Source organism: Bufo bufo, chromosome 1, assembly GCF_905171765.1.
Source record: "Bufo bufo chromosome 1, aBufBuf1.1, whole genome shotgun sequence".
Lineage (NCBI taxonomy): Eukaryota > Metazoa > Chordata > Amphibia > Anura > Bufonidae > Bufo > Bufo bufo.
Window position 1 is genome coordinate 47,426,818 of NC_053389.1, and position 16,750 is coordinate 47,443,567.

The 16,750-nt window shown below is 49.8% G+C and overlaps 1 protein-coding gene across 5 annotated transcripts in view; it reads left to right on the forward strand.

Annotated features, from left to right (window-relative positions):
- The window catches only part of ARHGEF10L (Rho guanine nucleotide exchange factor 10 like), a 103,937-nt gene that overhangs the window by 23,495 nt on the left and 63,692 nt on the right, over nucleotides 1-16,750 (forward strand). For 4 of the 5 annotated variants that reach the window (XM_040423028.1, XM_040423045.1, XM_040423074.1 and 1 more), the window contains exons 2-3: nucleotides 10,544-10,600; nucleotides 15,168-15,362. In XM_040423028.1, coding sequence (XP_040278962.1) covers nucleotides 10,561-10,600; nucleotides 15,168-15,362 — 235 coding nt within the window. In that variant the 5' untranslated portion in view covers nucleotides 10,544-10,560. The remainder of the gene's footprint in view (nucleotides 1-10,543; nucleotides 10,601-15,167; nucleotides 15,363-16,750) is intronic. The other variant, XM_040423065.1, reaches the window with a different exon arrangement.

The following is a 16,750-nucleotide window of genomic DNA, read 5'->3' on the forward strand; positions in this document are numbered from 1 at the left end:
GCTAGTGATCAGCAGCTCAGGGGTTAAATACCCTGTGTGTGTGTGTGTGTGTGTATATATACACGCCGGGCATACAGTATGGATAGCTTTCGTCTGAATGCATGTTTGGTTAACTGTTGACCCTTGACTCGGCTGAGTATGGATGTGCTCTAAATAGAGAAAAACAGTAGTCCCAACCAGAGCTGCATTCACACTTGTAGTTTCCTGGCAGACACATCCCTAACGTCTCAGCTAAACTCCCATGAGGCCTCTTGCACACGAACGTTGTGCATCCGTTCCGTTTCCCAATAAACAGGCAGCGGCCGGGACGGATCGAGACCCATTCAACTTGAATGGGTCGCTGATCCGTCCGCACCGCAAAAACTCTGTGACGGACTTTATCTACTGTCAAAAATAACAGATCTTAGATGGAACTGACTAAAGCGGATGCAAAATAAACATAATGGATGCTCAAAATAAGGGAGCAGATCAGAAGAACGAAAAAACTAATAGTGATATGAACCCGGCCTAAGGCCACTTGCACATGATCCGGATTACACGCGGTTATTAATCGCGGATTCTTGTGCGGGAAAAAAACGCAGTGTAGTACAATAACAGCAAAGTGTATGAGAGTACGCAAATCACATTGTATACTGTTAAAAAAAATAATTTCCGTGCGGAAATAGACTTGCCGTGGGGATTTCCAAAGTTTTAGCTGCGGATTTCACCCTTTCCATTTAGAAATTGCCAATTTTGGTGCGGATATTTTGCAGAAACGCACAGAAACCCGCACAGAGATCTTATGGGGCCTAGCAGTGTCCAGTCGGACCCTCCAGCTTGGAAGCTAGTAGAAAATAAGCAGAATTGTGATCGCTGCAGCTCTGGATGTGCATGGAGTAGTAGACATGTTGTAAAGTAGTGTTGTATGGAGATGTATCCTGCTCCCTGGTTGTAACCGCGCAGCATTATAGGCCGCATCCCTCCGCGCTCGTTACAGCGGCTGTGCCTGTTTTAGCCTTTTTATTGAGTTTAACCCTTTTTTTATTACACTTCTCTAAACACATCTGGAATGTCTGAGCCTCGCCCTCTTCTCTCTCGCCCCCTTTAGGCTAGGGCTACACGGCAACTTCTTGTCGCTGAAAAGTTGCACATTTTATGCAATGGTGTTGCACTGCGACGTTGGATTTTTGTGCGTTGCAGTGGCAGTATTTCGCAGTGCGACACCATTGACTATTATTACACAAAATGTCGCTGTGTAGCCCTAGCCTTAGGGTGCTCGACAATATATCTCATGTTGCTTCTCACTGCAATCAGGAACCTTAGATTCTCACATAAATCCTCTGTGCTGCTGTTATCCATGGAAGTTTAGTATGGGTGATGGTTTTCATTGAATACACATATAGCTGATTTTGCTAAAAATACTCTGTACTGCTGAGAATCGGATAGCGGGGATGTCTAGATCTATGCTAGAGAGTATGATTGGGGTATCCCTGCATAATATGACCGGCGGAGGAAGAACCCCCAGTCGTTTGATATTATGAAGCCTCTCAACCCTCCAGCAACCATTTGGCATTAGTAAAAAGACTGTCGACTTGCTGCCCCCCTACCTTCAGTCATCTTGAGTATTAGCTCTGCTGTCCAGCATAATCCTTGCCATGCAAAGTGACTTTAATAATGAGCCCCCTATCAGGCGCTGTACTTAAAAGCGTTAGAGGGATTTTGGCGCCCCCTATGTGTGTCTGCTGTATTGCAGGAGAGGGAGCAATGACTCTGGAGTGACTCTATATTTGCATATCTCTCTCTCTATCTCCCCTCATGTAGATATAGGATTTGGGGAGACAGAAAGCTGTCATAGTCCACAGCAGGACTCACCCCAGGACTGACCAATCCCCCTGTAGTGACCCCAAGAGCAGCAGTATCTCCTCCATAGCAGAGGTATCGCTCAGGCTCCATTACATCTGACAGCGCATTATACCCAGTATACAGTACAGGAGAAGTGGTACTGTGCAGAGTCCATATATACAGAATAAGAGCAGATACTGAGGATTACACCCAGTATACAGGACAGGAGAAGTGGTACTGTGCAGTGTATATATATACAGAATAAGATCAGATACTGAGGAACTCTTTTTAATTTTATACAAAAATACAAAAACTTTGCCATAAAATTTCCAAACAATATATAAATCAAGGTATAAAGTATATACACTTACCCTACTGGCCCAGCTACATGCATACTATCTCATTCATACCTACTAAATAGAGAAAACGAAAAGAGAAAAAGAAACCTAGCCTAAACATCCGATCCAGCTGAACCCTGACTATATACAAATAGTTTATAACTGAAAATAAATGACAACTTATTACAAAAAATAATCAACACAAATTAAATAATCATAATAGAAATATCAAATAACCTTTTTTTTTTTTTTTTTTAATACACACACACACACACACACACACATTTATGAGAAAACCTATACTATCCCTACCAATCTATCTATCCCATCACCTTCACCCAGGGCCAACCTCCGCCTCTTGTCCCTCCATGAGGCCAGCCCTTCCACCACCACCCACACCCAGCCCCTCGCCTCATGTCCTCCTATGTCCGCATAGTCCAGGGCTGGATGCAGGTCTCCCCACACAAAAATATGAACCCCCCCACCCCATCCCACCCAACCTAACTACACCCCACTTACCCTATCATACAATATATACATCTTATAACAACCATATCAATCTATACAAACCAATATTAAAATCCACCCGAAGGCCCAAGTTCAGTCATTTGCAAACCTTTCTTCAAAAACTCATCTTAAATACAAAACAAAAACCTAATGTGAAAGCCTCAGCCCAACACCAGGAAAAGTGCTACTGAGGCTAAGGCACATCAAAGGTGAAGCCTCTCCAGAGGTAAGAGACCCCATCCGTACCCACCTTCTCGCACTCAAGAGACTGAACCTTCGCCAGGTCACCTAGAATGTTCCTACACACCTCTTCCACAGGGAGGACTTTCTGCTGGGTTGAAACTAAACACCGTGCGTTCCATGTGAAGTACCTGATCACTATGCTAACTATAAAAGCTGTGCATGGGTCCCTTCTTCCCAAACCTTTGAATGCTCCATAAGCCCATTCCGCATAGGAGAGGTTGGCTAGCCTAGGCCAGCCAATGGATGCACCCACCCGTTTGTATACCTCTGTATTAAAGGGACACTGAAGCAGGAAGTGCTCCATACTTTCCAGTATGTCGCCACACTCCTCCCGGGGACAACCCCTTTCATCAGAGTTCCTGTACTTCAAGTTGTCCCTTACATACAGCTTCCCGTGAAAGCAGCGCCAAGCCAAGTCCCAAAACTTCAAGGGGATCCTTGCCGAATTTAACAACTGTAACCCCTTGTCTAGATCCCGGCTTGGGCAATCCTTAAGGGCCAGGGGCTTCCAGAAGTGGGTCAACAAGACCCTCTCGTCAAGGGATCTCCTTGACTGGGTCTTGATTTCCCTCACTCCCAAACCCCACTGGCGGATCACCTTCAGAATCGGGGTGACATAAGCCGGAAGATATCCGTGAGGTGTACGCAAATCCTTCACTTGCCCTCCTGTCTCCCACTCCTGGAAGAAAGGCCGAAACCAACCCCTGCAAGAGACTACCCACGGAGGAGCCCTCTCTTTGCAGAGGTTTGCCAGGTTGATCTTAACAAAGGTGTTCACAAGGAACACCACTGGGTTGACCATACCCAACCCCCCTAATCTCCTCGTACGGTATGTCACCTCTCTCTTGACTAGGTTCAGCCTATTCCCCCATAACAGTTGAAAGAACAGACTGTAAACCCGAGTCCAGAGAGGTTCTGGCAAGACACATACACTGGCCAAATAGATAAGCAAAGGGAGAAGGTAAGTCTTGATCAGGTTCACCCTTTCCCTGAGGGTCAAAGACCAACCCTTCCACTGGTCAACCTTCTGAGCGGCGATCGTGAGCCTGCTGTCCCAATTTTGGGTGGGATAATCCCCATGGCCGAATTGAACGCCTAGGACTTTGGCTGACGACTGGGGCTCTGGGAGGGTGTCCGGGAGACCGAAAGATGGATCACCCCCTCCCAGCCAGAGACTCTCACACTTATCCCGGTTAATCATGGACCCGGAGACTTCCGAGTAGCGTTCTACCTCCGACATCACGTATTCCGCCTCCCCTCCCGAGGACACGAAAACAGTGACGTCATCGGCATACGCCACCACCCTCAGAGTGGCTTCTGGCTCCTCCAGACTCATCCTGACTCCCGCTAACGGTCCCCGATCAATCCTCCTAATAAAAGGATCAATCGCAAACACGTATAAGAGCGGGCTCAATGGACAACCCTGGCGGACTCCAGACCCGACCTCAAAAGGGCTGCCAGACCAACCGTTCACCAGCGGGAAACTCTCTGCCCCTGCATACAAGATCTTTAACCAATCGACAAACCCTCCCGGCAGGCCATATTTCAGAAGGACTGCCCAGAGGTACTCGTGGTTAACCCGATCAAAAGCCTTTGCCTGATCTAAAGCCAGCATGTACCCCTTCCAGTTACCCGCCCTACTCTGCTCCACTGCCTCTCGGACACCGAGCACAGCACTAAACGTGCTTCGGCCTGGAACTGAGCAATGTTGGGTCTCCGAAAGGAGCCGGGGCGCAAACTGCACCAACCGTTTAAACAGTATCTTGGCCAGGATCTTTCTGTCCGTATTGAGAAGCGCTATGGGACGCCAATTCTCAATACGGCTCGGATCTTTACCCTTTGATATAAGGATCAGAGCTGACCTCCTCATTGACTTCGGCAGAGTACCTGAGGAAAGGCACTCATTGAATACCTTAGTCAAGAGGGGAACCAAGGAGTCCTTAAAGGTCTTATAAAACTCGGATGTTAAGCCATCCGGGCCTGGCGACTTCTTTAGGGCAAGCCCTTCGATCGCCAGGCTGACTTCCTCTTCTCTGATTTCTTCTATCAAAACGCCAAGAGAGAGGTCTACTCTTGACTCAGGGATGGTTTCAGCCAGGAAAGCCGAAATCCTGTCCCGATTCAGATCCTTCTTCCTCAAGAGGCACGAGTAGAAGGACTTGACGATTTCCAAGATCCCTGATCTGGACCTATCCAGAGATCCCGTACCATCGACCAGTCCCGTCACCAACTTACTTTTCACTGACATCTTACAGTTTCTGTAAGGGTCGGGCGAGCGGTACTTCCCGAAATCCCTCTCAAAAACCAAAGATGTGTGCCTATCGTACTGGCACCTCTTAAGCAAAGATTTCACCCTGGAGATATCCTCTCGGCTACCTCCAGTCGAGACCAGTTGTTCGAGTTTCCTCCTCAGACCCTGATACGAGCGGTACCTGTCCAGGGACCTGAGGCTCGAGAGCTGGCGGAAGAATTTTGCCACCCGATCTTTGAATATCTCCCACCACTCAGACTTAGTGTCACAAAGATCCAGCAACTCTACCTGACTCTGAAGGAAGTCCTTAAAGGATTGTCTCACCTCTGCTTCCTCCAGGAGGGCCGAATTTAGCTTCCAATAGCCTCTTCCCATTTGGGGGGATTCTGCAACATTCAAAGAGAACATAATTAGACAGTGATCGGAGAATTCCACCTCTAAAGGTGAAAAAGTAGTCTCCTCCTTTAAATAAAACCTGTCTATTCTAGACCTAATCTGACTACCTCTATAATAAGTGAAACCACCGTGGCCTGGGGTGTGCCTAATGTGGACATCCACCAGGCGAGCCTCGCTAGCTATGCTATTCAGGGATACACTATCATAAGCCAGCCGGTTTCTGGCGCCTCCCCGGTCTTGGGACCTTGTGACTGTATTAAAGTCCCCGCCAAAGACCACCTGCCGACTCGTAAAAAGGAAAGGTTTGATCCTCATAAAGAGACGCTTCCGATCCCACCTGGTTTGGGGACCATAGATGTTTATCAGGCGAAGCTCTTGACCCTTCATGAGGACATCTAAAATCAAACACCTCCCCATTTCTAACTCAATCACTCGTCGGCTTTCTACTGGTGCGGTAAAAAGAACCGCCACTCCGCTATACGGCTCAGCCGCAAGAAACCAATATGATGGACCACACCTCCACTCCTTTTTTGCTTTATACACAGCCGCCAAATCTGGCAGCCTGGTCTCTTGCAAAAATAAAATGTCAGCTTCAACCCGGCTGAGAAAATCAAAGGCTGCAAACCTAGCCGCATCCGATTTAATACTGGCGACATTAATGGTCGCCAGCGTCAACTGAGTGAGTGCCGCCATACAGAGTGATTAAGTTAGACGGCCTTCTTCCTTCCCTTCCCCTTCTTGTTCTTCTTCTTACCCCTCTTGGGGCTACCCCCTAAGGTGGCACGATCTCTTTTGAGAGAGACAGTGGTGTCCATCTCATTAGTCACCACCGCCTCCCCCTTCGCACCACCCTTGTCATTCCCATTCCCAGTGTCTGGACCCGCCCCACCTCCTGAGGACCTTGCATCCTCACCGGAGGGAGGCGCGGGCCCTTCCAGAGGCTCCTTCTCTTGCCCCTCCGGCTCCCCACCTTGAACCTCCTCCCCGGAAGAAGAGGAGGCGGAGATCTCATCCAAGGTGAGGTACCGGTTGGAAAGATCCAGGGGAAGAGAGTCAGGATTAGAGAGGTCCAGGGGGGAGCTGGCTTTGCCTTCCACAGGCACTCTAGATCTTTTTTTGGTCAGACGTTTCCTTCTTATTCTTTTAGACTCTGTCTCACTCCCCTCTGTTGCACTCTCGTAGCAAGAGGACAGAGTCACCTCGGAACGGTCTAGTCTCCTGAGTTCCTCATTCCCCTCGATATCCCCCAGGGTCTCAGCTCTAGGAGAGGCATTCTCTTGGGAGGGCACAGGCATCACCCCAGGACGGGGTTCCACCTGCCCCCTCTCCATCTGACGCCTCTCCCTCCGTCTCTGCTGGGACGGGCCGTCTTTTCTCTTCATCGACCCCACTGTCCTGTCGCCTTCGCCAGCACTCGCCTCGGCGGTGGGGGCCTCCCGGCTCGCCTCCGCGCGTGCACGAGCCACGTTGGCGACAGAGCGAGGGCAACGACTGAACGGGTGCCCTAGCTCACCACACAGGTTGCATCTAATCTGCCCACAAGATGCAGCTAGATGGCCTTCACCCCCGCACAACGCGCACCTCTGCACTTGGCAGCTGGCGCTGAAGTGCGAAGGGCTGCCGCACTTGTAACACAGCTTAGGCTGCCCCCTGTAGAACACCATGATCCTATCCCGACCAAGGAAAGCAGATGATGGTATGTGGGAAACCGACCCCCCTGAATGTTTCAACTTAATCTGAAACGTCCAGGCACCCGACCAGATGCCAAACTCATCCAGGTTCTTGCTAGGAAGACCCTGGACGTCCCCGTACCTGCTCAACCAGGTCAAGATGTCAACACAAGAAAGTGACTCGTTACGGGTGAGAACGGTCACCTTCTTGACCTCATTCTGGCGGGTTATCGCTTGCACAAAAAACCCCTGCCAGTCCGGCTGGTCTTTTGCCAGTTCATACCCAGACCAGAAAAGTTCAAGACCCTCTGGCCGGGCAAAACTGACATCAAACTTCCGGGTGCCATACGGATGTATCAGGGCAAAGATGTCACATGCCCTGATGCCCATCCGAAAGAGAAGCTCTGCCACCCTCTTTCTGGTAGGGCACGCTTCATTGCCTCTCCACTTCAGACAGACAACATTCCGCCTGGTTGACCCGGGGCCGGTTGTGGGTGAGGACCAGGTGGTCTCGCCCCCGCCTTGCTCTCGGAAGGCACGCAGGCCATGCCTGTCTATCCAGAAGGATAGATCCACCTGCTGCCCCCCTACTGTAATGGAATTCTCCCCTCTCCTAAGAGCCTCTAGAAGTTGCCGCTGCAAGTTACCGTCACCAGACATTGGTAATGGGGAGGACAATGGGGACCGCCCCTCCCCCCCTGCGCCGGCAACCACACCAGCATAACTTCTGCCAGGCGTAACCGACGCAGGAGGGGCAGCCGGACCGGGCCCACCCCCACCCCCCCCAGACCTATCTACAGCAGGTGCCACTCCAGACCCCTCTGAAGGGGCTACATGAGGCGCACCGGCCACTTGTACAGTGGGCGGCCGACCTCCAACATTCACCCCTCCATCAGGGCCCAGGGCAACACCAACACCACTAACAAAAACTGTATTTACACAAGTGACCACTTCTTCAGTGGCCACTACCACACTCTCCCCTCCCCCCACACACACTGCTGGGCCAGAGGGGACCGAGGTCACATTATTTGTTTTGTCCAGCATCTCCTTGCTGGACACATTTTTAACAGTCTTTTCTGATTTTTCAGTCTTTCCTGATTTTTTCGGGCCGGCGGGCTGTAGAACCACTGGTCCCAGCCACGCCGGCCTTATCCACTTGACGGACAGTGCAGGAGGGAGGGGCGGTGCGCACCACACTCGCATCAGGACCGCCCCCTCCCTCTCTGCCTACACACACACTGCTCTGAGCTCTTTTCTGGACATCCGAAGCCCCACCCCCTCCACCCCTGACCACTCCCACTGCGCCTCCACTCCCCGCCGCCACGACAATACCAGCGGAAGGGACTGAAGCGGAGCAGACCGGGGCAGAGGAGACGCACCGATCCCACAGCAGAGACCGGGCCAGGGAGGATGGTGGGGTTCGTGCCCTGAGCTGGCTTTGCAGCTGGCCCAGGGCACGCAGGGTGGGTCACATAGATATACCTCACCTCTGGCTTTAATGTCTTTGCCTTTCTCTTTTTTCCTATTGGCTCATCTTCAAGCAATTCGTCACCAAAGCAAATGTCCTCACTAATTTTGGGGGACTCCAGGTGGCGTATTTCGGCCATAAGCTGCCCCCCAACTCCGCTGTTCTCACTGTACTCACCATCCTCGTCAGAACTAGTGGGGGGCAGGCATACCTGCTCTGCGGTGATGCCAGTTTCCGCAGGCTGCCCCCCCATGTCCGACTCTTCCTCCTCACTAGAGGAGTCATCTTCCTGCTGCTTTAGGTTTCCAGCCATTTCATTAAACCTTTGATCGTTCATGAGCTTTTCCTTGAAGGGACCACTGTTTTCCAGAATGGCCCCCATTCTTTCCTGCAGCTCTTTAATGACTTCTTTTAAGATTTTTATTTTTCTTGATATTTCTGGCCTGTTTTTTCTTTCCGCTTTGTCCACCTTCCCCCTCTCAAGCTTCAGGTTCTCCCTCACCTTCTTGAGGGTCCTATTCGCTTCCTCGTACTCCCGGAGATAGGCCGTGATCCGGGAGCTGTAAACGGCGATTAGTTCCCGGGGCTTCATGTTGCCCCAGTCAGCCTCAACCGGAACCGTCCCATCCCCAGGAGCACTCCGCGTACCTCTTGGAGGGCTACTGTCCGCCCTCCTGGAACTGCCGGCGATGGACACGGCTTCACCTCCGGGGGCTGCAGGGGCCGCTGCACCACGACTCCTGCTGGATCTTCTGACCCCCGAGGCGAGAGATGGAACTGAGGCCGGTAGCTCACCTCCCCTACCTCCCGCCGGCCTACCCCGGGAAGTAGGATCCTGGGTCTTCAGTCGCTTCATTGCCCAGGACCCCACCACCTCCCTGGGGAGAGAGGCAGGGCCTGGGCTGGGATAGATGGAAAAATCCCTGGAAGCGGCTGGACAATCAGCAGGAGCTCCTCCAAACACGACCACACCCGTCCACTGACTCCTGCACACACGACCACACCCGTCCACTGGCTCCTGCACACTGAGGATTACACCCAGTATACAGGACATAAGAAGTGGTACTGTGCAGTGTCCATATATACAGAATAAGAGCAGATACTGAGGATTACACCCAGTATACAGGACAGGAGAAGTGGTACTGTGCAGTGTCCATATATACAGAATAAGAGCAGATACTGAGGATTACACCCAGTATACAGGACGGGAGAAGTGGTACTGTGCAGTGTATATATATATACAGAATAAGAGCAGATACTGAGGATTACACCCAGTATACAGGACAGGAGAAGTGGTACTGTGCAGTGTCCGTATATACAGAATAAGAGCAGATACTGAGGATTACACCCAGTATACAGAGGTGGTACTGTGCAGTGTACATATATATACAGGATAAGAGCAGATACTGAGGATTACACCCAGTATACAGGACAGAAGAAGTGGTACTGTGCAGTGTATATATATACAGGATAAGAGCAGATACTGAGGATTACACCCAGTATACAGGACAGAAGAAGTGGTACTGTGCAGTGTCCATATATACAGAATAAGAGCAGGTTGAGGAATTCGATGTACATTGTCCTTATATTCAGATACTGAGAATGACGGGATGGCTCTGGTTACAAGGTGACAGACGGTTGGTGCACAGGAAGGGGGCGGACGGGTAGGTAGTGCCGCTGTGCAGGGTGAGGTGTGTACTTTGTGGATGTTATATTGGTGATTATTATTGTTTCATGAACGGTTGTGTGCTGTAATTTGGTTACGGGGCAGGTACCTGGGGTGTGGACATCTGGGAGGTCAGGCTATGTGAGTCAGGGGGCAAGTGCTTAGTCTGTCCCTGTATTTCAGGTCCAAGCACAGGAAAAATGGATTCTGCAGAGAGCCGATTTCACTTCCAGTCATTAGGTACAGTACCTGCGCATTCCCCCTCCCCTCCCCGGCATTAATACCCTGTGTGCTGCTCCCTAACATCAAGCACAGCTACCTGCAACCCCCAGGGGTGTGACCTCCTGAACCCCCAGTGTGTGATGTGTAATAACTGTGGCCCCCAGTGTGTGATGTGTAATAACTGTGACCCCTGTGTGTGATGTGTAATAACTGTGAACCCCCAGTGTGTGATGTGTAATAACTGGGCCCCCAGTGTGTGATGTGTAATAACTGTGGCCCCCCCAGTGTGATGTGTAATAACTGTGGCCCCCCCAGTGTGTGATGTGTAATAACTGTGAACCCCCAGTGTGTGATGTGTAATAATTGTGAACCCCCAGTGTGTGATGTGTAATAACTGTGGCCCCCAGTGTGTGATGTGTAATAACTGTGAACCTCCAGTGTATGATGTGTAATAATTGTGACCCCCCCAGTGTGTGATGTGTAATTATTGTGGCCCCCAGTGTGTGATGTGTAATAACTGTGGCCCCCAGTGTGTGATGTGTAATATCTGTGAACCCCCAGTGTGTGACGTGTAATAACTGTGAACCTCCAGTGTGTGATGTGTAATAATTGTGAACCCCCAGTGTGTGATGTGTAATAACTGTGGCCCCCAGTGTGTGATGTGTAATAACTGTGAACCTCCAGTTTGTGATGTGTAATAATTGTGAACCCCCAGTGTGTGATGTGTAATAACTGTGGCCCCCAGTGTGTGATGTGTAATAACTGGGCCCCCAGTGTGTGATGTGTAATAACTGTGGCCCCCCCAGTGTGATGTGTAATAACTGTGGCCCCCCCAGTGTGTGACGTGTAATAACTGTGAACCTCCAGTGTGTGATGTGTAATAATTGTGAACCCCCAGTGTGTGATGTGTAATATCTGTGAACCCCCAGTGTGTGATGTGTAATAACTGTGAACCCCCAGTGTGTGATGTGTAATAACTGTGGCCCCCAGTGTGTGATGTGTAATAACTGGGCCCCCAGTGTGTGATGTGTAATAACTGTGGCCCCCCCAGTGTGATGTGTAATAACTGTGCCCCCCCCCCAGTGTGTGATGTGTAATAACTGTGAACCCCCAGTGTGTGATGTGTAATAATTGTGAACCCCCAGTGTGTGATGTGTAATAACTGTGGCCCCCAGTGTGTGATGTGTAATAACTGTGGCCCCCCAGTGTGTGATGTGTAATAACTGTGAACCTCCAGTGTGTGATGTGTAATAATTGTGACCCCCCCAGTGTGTGATGTGTAATAACTGTGGCCCCCAGTGTGTGATGTGTAATAACTGTGGCCCCCCCAGTGTGTGACGTGTAATAACTGTGGCCCCCCGTGTGTGACGTGCAATAATTGTGAACCCCCAGTGTGTGATGTCTAATATCTGTGAACCCCCAGTGTGTGATGTGTAATAATTGTGAACCCCCCAATGTGTGATGTGTAATAACTGTGGCCCCCAGTGTGTGATGTGTAATAACTGTGGCCCCCAGTGTGTGATGTGTAATAACTGTGAACCCCAGTGTATGATGTGTAATAACTGTGGCCCCCAGTGTGTGATGTGTAATAACTGTGGCCCCCCCAGTGTGTGATGTGTAATAACTGTGAACCCCAGTGTGTGATGTGTAATAACTGTGGCCCCCAGTGTGTGATGTGTACTAACTGTGGCCCCCAGTGTGTGACGTGTAATAATTGTGAACCCCCAGTGTGTGATGTGTAATATCTGTGAACCCCCAGTGTGTGATGTGTAATAACTGTGGCCCCCAGTGTGTGATGTGTAATAACTGTGGCCCCCCCAGTGTGTGATGTGTAATAACTGTGGCCCCCAGTGTGTGATGTGTAATAACTGTGGCCCCCAGTGTGTGATGTGTAATAACTGTGGCCCCCCCAGTGTGTGATGTGTAATAACTGTGGCCCCCCAGTGTGTGATGTGTAATAACTGTGAACCTCCAGTGTGTGATGTGTAATAATTGTGACCCCCCCAGTGTGTGATGTGTAATAACTGTGGCCCCCAGTGTGTGATGTGTAATAACTGTGCCCCCCCCAGTGTGTGACGTGTAATATCTGTGAACCCCAGTGTGTGATGTGTAATATCTGTGAACCCCCAGTGTGTGATGTGTAATATCTGTGAACCCCCAGTGTGTGATGTGTAATAACTGTGGCCCCCAGAGTGTGATGTGTAATAACTGTGGCCCCCCCAGTGTGTGATGTGTAATAACTGTGACCCCCCAGTGTGTGATGTGTAATAACTGTAACCCCCCTGTGTGTGATGTGTAATAACTGTGACCCCCAGTGTGTGATGTGTAATAACTGTGGCCCCCCCAGTGTGTGATGTGTAATAACTGTGACCCCCCCAGTGTGTGATGTGTAATAACTGTGGCCCCCCCCAGTGTGTGATGTGTAATAACTGTGGCCCCCCCAGTGTGTGATGTGTAATAACTGTGACCCCCCAGTGTGTGATGTGTAATAACTGTGGCCCCCCCAGTGTGTGATGTGTAATAACTGTGACCCCCCAGTGTGTGATGTGTAATAACTGTGACCCCGCAGTGTGTGATGTGTAATAACTGTGGCCCCCCAAGTGTGTGATGTGTAATAACTGTGGCCCCCTAGTGTGTGATGTGTAATAACTGTGACCCCCCCAGTGTGTGATGTGTAATAACTGTGGCCCCCAGTGTGTGATGTGTAATAACTGTGGCCCCCAGTGTGTGATGTGTAATAACTGTGGCCCCCCAGTGTGTGATGTGTAATAACTGTGACCCCCCAGTGTGTGATGTGTAATAACTGTGACCCCCCAGTGTGTGATGTGTAATAACTGTGGCCCCCAGTGTGTAATGTGTAATAACTGTGGCCCCCAGTGTGTAATGTGTAATAACTGTGGCCCCCAGTGTGTGATGTGTAATAACTGTGGCCCCTCCAGTGTGTGATGTGTAATAACTGTGGCCCCCAGTGTGTGATGTGTAATAACTGTGACCCCCCCAGTGTGTGATGTGTAATAACTGTGGCCCCCAGTGTGTAATAACTGTGGCCCCTCCAGTGTGTGATGTGTAATAACTGTGGCCCCCAGTGTGTGATGTGTAATAACTGTGACCCCTCCAGTGTGTGATGTGTAATAACTGTGGCCCCCAGTGTGTAATAACTGTGGCCCCCCCAGTGTGTGATGTGTAATAACTGTGAACCCCCAGTGTGTGATGTGTAATAACTGTGGCCCCCAGTGTGTGATGTGTAATAACTGTGGCCCCCAGTGTGTGATGTGTAATAACTGTGACCCCCCAGTGTGTGATGTGTAATAATTGTAACCCCCCAGTGTGTGATGTGTAATAACTGTGGCCCCCAGTGTGTAATAACTGTGGCCCCCCCAGTGTGTGATGTGTAATAACTGTGACCCCCCAGTGTGTGATGTGTAATAACTGTGGCCCCCACAGTGTGTGATGTGTAATAACTGTGGCCCCCAGTGTGTGATGAGTAATAACTGTGGCCCCCCAGTGTGTGATGTGTAATAACTGTGACCCCCCCAGTGTGTGATGTGTAATAACTGTGGCCCCCAGTGTGTGATGAGTAATAACTGTGGCCCCCCAGTGTGTGATGTGTAATAACTGTGACCCCCCCAGTGTGTGATGTGTAATAACTGTGGCCCCCAGTGTGTGATGTGTAATAACTGTGGCCCCCAGTGTGTGATGTGTAATAACTGTGGCCCCCCCAGTGTGTGATGTGTAATAACTGTGACCCCCCAGTGTGTGATGTGTAATAACTGTGACCCCCCAGTGTGTGATGTGTAATAACTGTGGCCCCCAGTGTGTAATGTGTAATAACTGTGGCCCCCAGTGTGTGATGTGTAATAACTGTGGCCCCTCCAGTGTGTGATGTGTAATAACTGTGGCCCCCAGTGTGTGATGTGTAATAACTGTGACCCCTCCAGTGTGTGATGTGTAATAACTGTGGCCCCCAGTGTGTGATAACTGTGGCCCCTCCAGTGTGTGATGTGTAATAACTGTGGCCCCCAGTGTGTGATGTGTAATAACTGTGACCCCCCAGTGTGTGATGTGTAATAACTGTGGCCCCCAGTGTGTAATAACTGTGGCCCCCCTAGTGTGTGATGTGTAATAACTGTGAACCCCCAGTGTGTGATGTGTAATAACTGTGGCCCCCAGTGTGTGATGTGTAATAACTGTGGCCCCCAGTGTGTGATGTGTAATAACTGTGACCCCCCAGTGTGTGATGTGTAATAATTGTGACCCCCCAGTGTGTGATGTGTAATAACTGTGGCCCCCAGTGTGTAATAACTGTGGCCCCCCCAGTGTGTGATGTGTAATAACTGTGGCCCCCCAGTGTGTGATGTGTAATAACTGTGGCCCCCAGTGTGTGATGAGTAATAACTGTGGCCCCCCAGTGTGTGATGTGTAATAACTGTGACCCCCCCAGTGTGTGATGTGTAATAACTGTGGCCCCCAGTGTGTGATGTGTAATAACTGTGGCCCCCAGTGTGTGATGTGTAATAACTACATAGATATTATTACAGGTATGTGATCAGTAATGTAACATGTATATAACCTACTGTTTTGTCAGATAATGTCCCCTTGGAGAGTACTGGCAGCAGCCCCAAGGAGGAAGATGCTGATGATGAGGGGGAGTTCTTTGATTTTGACAGTGATGGGGAATGTGAGGACCCTGACTCTTGCAAAGGGTTAAATTCCCGGCATTCGTTATTTACTAGTCTCTCTGATACTGGTCCTTCTCAGGAGAACGCCACTCCCAGCACAGGTAACTACCACTCTCATCCTCCCTCACAGCAGTGATGCAGGTAGTGTCACTGTAATTGTAATGTGACGTTAACTGGGTGCATGAAACATTACTGCAGCATGTGTCATTTACTGAGTGTCATCTGAGCGGGCACAATCCAGCGGGCTCCAGACTGGCACCAAAACATCTATAAGTGTAGATCTGCATGTACTACACCCAACAGTCATACAGAGTCATGCAGAGGATAGTAAAGGGCCTTCAAAGCCATGTTAAGCGTAGTAAAGACCCCCAGAGCCACATAGAGGATAGTGAAGGACCCCCAGAGCCATCAAGAGGATAGTAAAGGACTCCCAGAGCCATGCAGAGGATAATAAAGACCCCCAGGGCCAAAAAGAGTATAGTAAAGACCCTCAGAGCCATCCAGAGGATAGCAAAGACCCCCAGAGCCATCCAGAGGATAGCAAAGACCCCCAGAGCCATTCTGAGGATAGCAAAGAACCCCCAGAGCATTCAGAGGATAGCAAAGACCCCCAGGGCCATGTAGAGGATAGTAAAGACCCCCAGACCCATCCAGAGTATAGTAAAGACCCTCAGAGCCATGCAGAGGATGGTAAAGGACCTGCAGAGCCATTTAGAGGATGGTAAAGGACCCCTAGAGCCATTTAGAGGACAGTAAAGACCCTCAGAGCCATGGAGAAAAGGGTAAAGGATCCCCACGGCCATACAGAGGATAGTAAAGACCCCCAAACCCATACAAAGCCATGCAGAGTATAGTAAAGTACCCTCAGAGCCATGTAGAGGATAGTAAAGGACCCCGGAGCCATGTAGAGGATAGTAAAGGACCCCGGAGCCATGTAGAGGATAGTAAAGGACCCCGGAGCCATGTAGAGGATAGTAAAGGACCTTCAGAGCCATGTAGAGGATAGTAAAGTAGTAATAATAATGGCTGGTTCACAGTAATTTGCACACAATTCCACCATTTATTATATACCACAATACATTAAAAACTATCTCTACATTTATATTATCTAAAAAACACAATTCATATCGTCTATTTCATGATCGAGGTCCCTTTGAATGCGGAGCTCACGCATGTATCAAAAAATAAAAAATAGAAATAAAAACACGGTTTCCTTATTTGTTTCTTCCCTCTGGACGTGCGGTTAGTAATATTATCTGTTATACTGCTTGAATGTGCAGCGCCGGTTCTCAATGAGCTCATTCCTTATGCACATATATTAGCAGCATATTATTATTGATCCACGATTGGTTTCCACAGCATTCGCTGTATATGTTCCTCACGCTCTTGTTACAGTCTACGCTGCTTTACCTCCAACCCGCCTCGGATCGTGATGGCTTGTATCACTCCTTGCTGGGCGTCTTCCTACGCATGCGTGTTGGACTTGCCG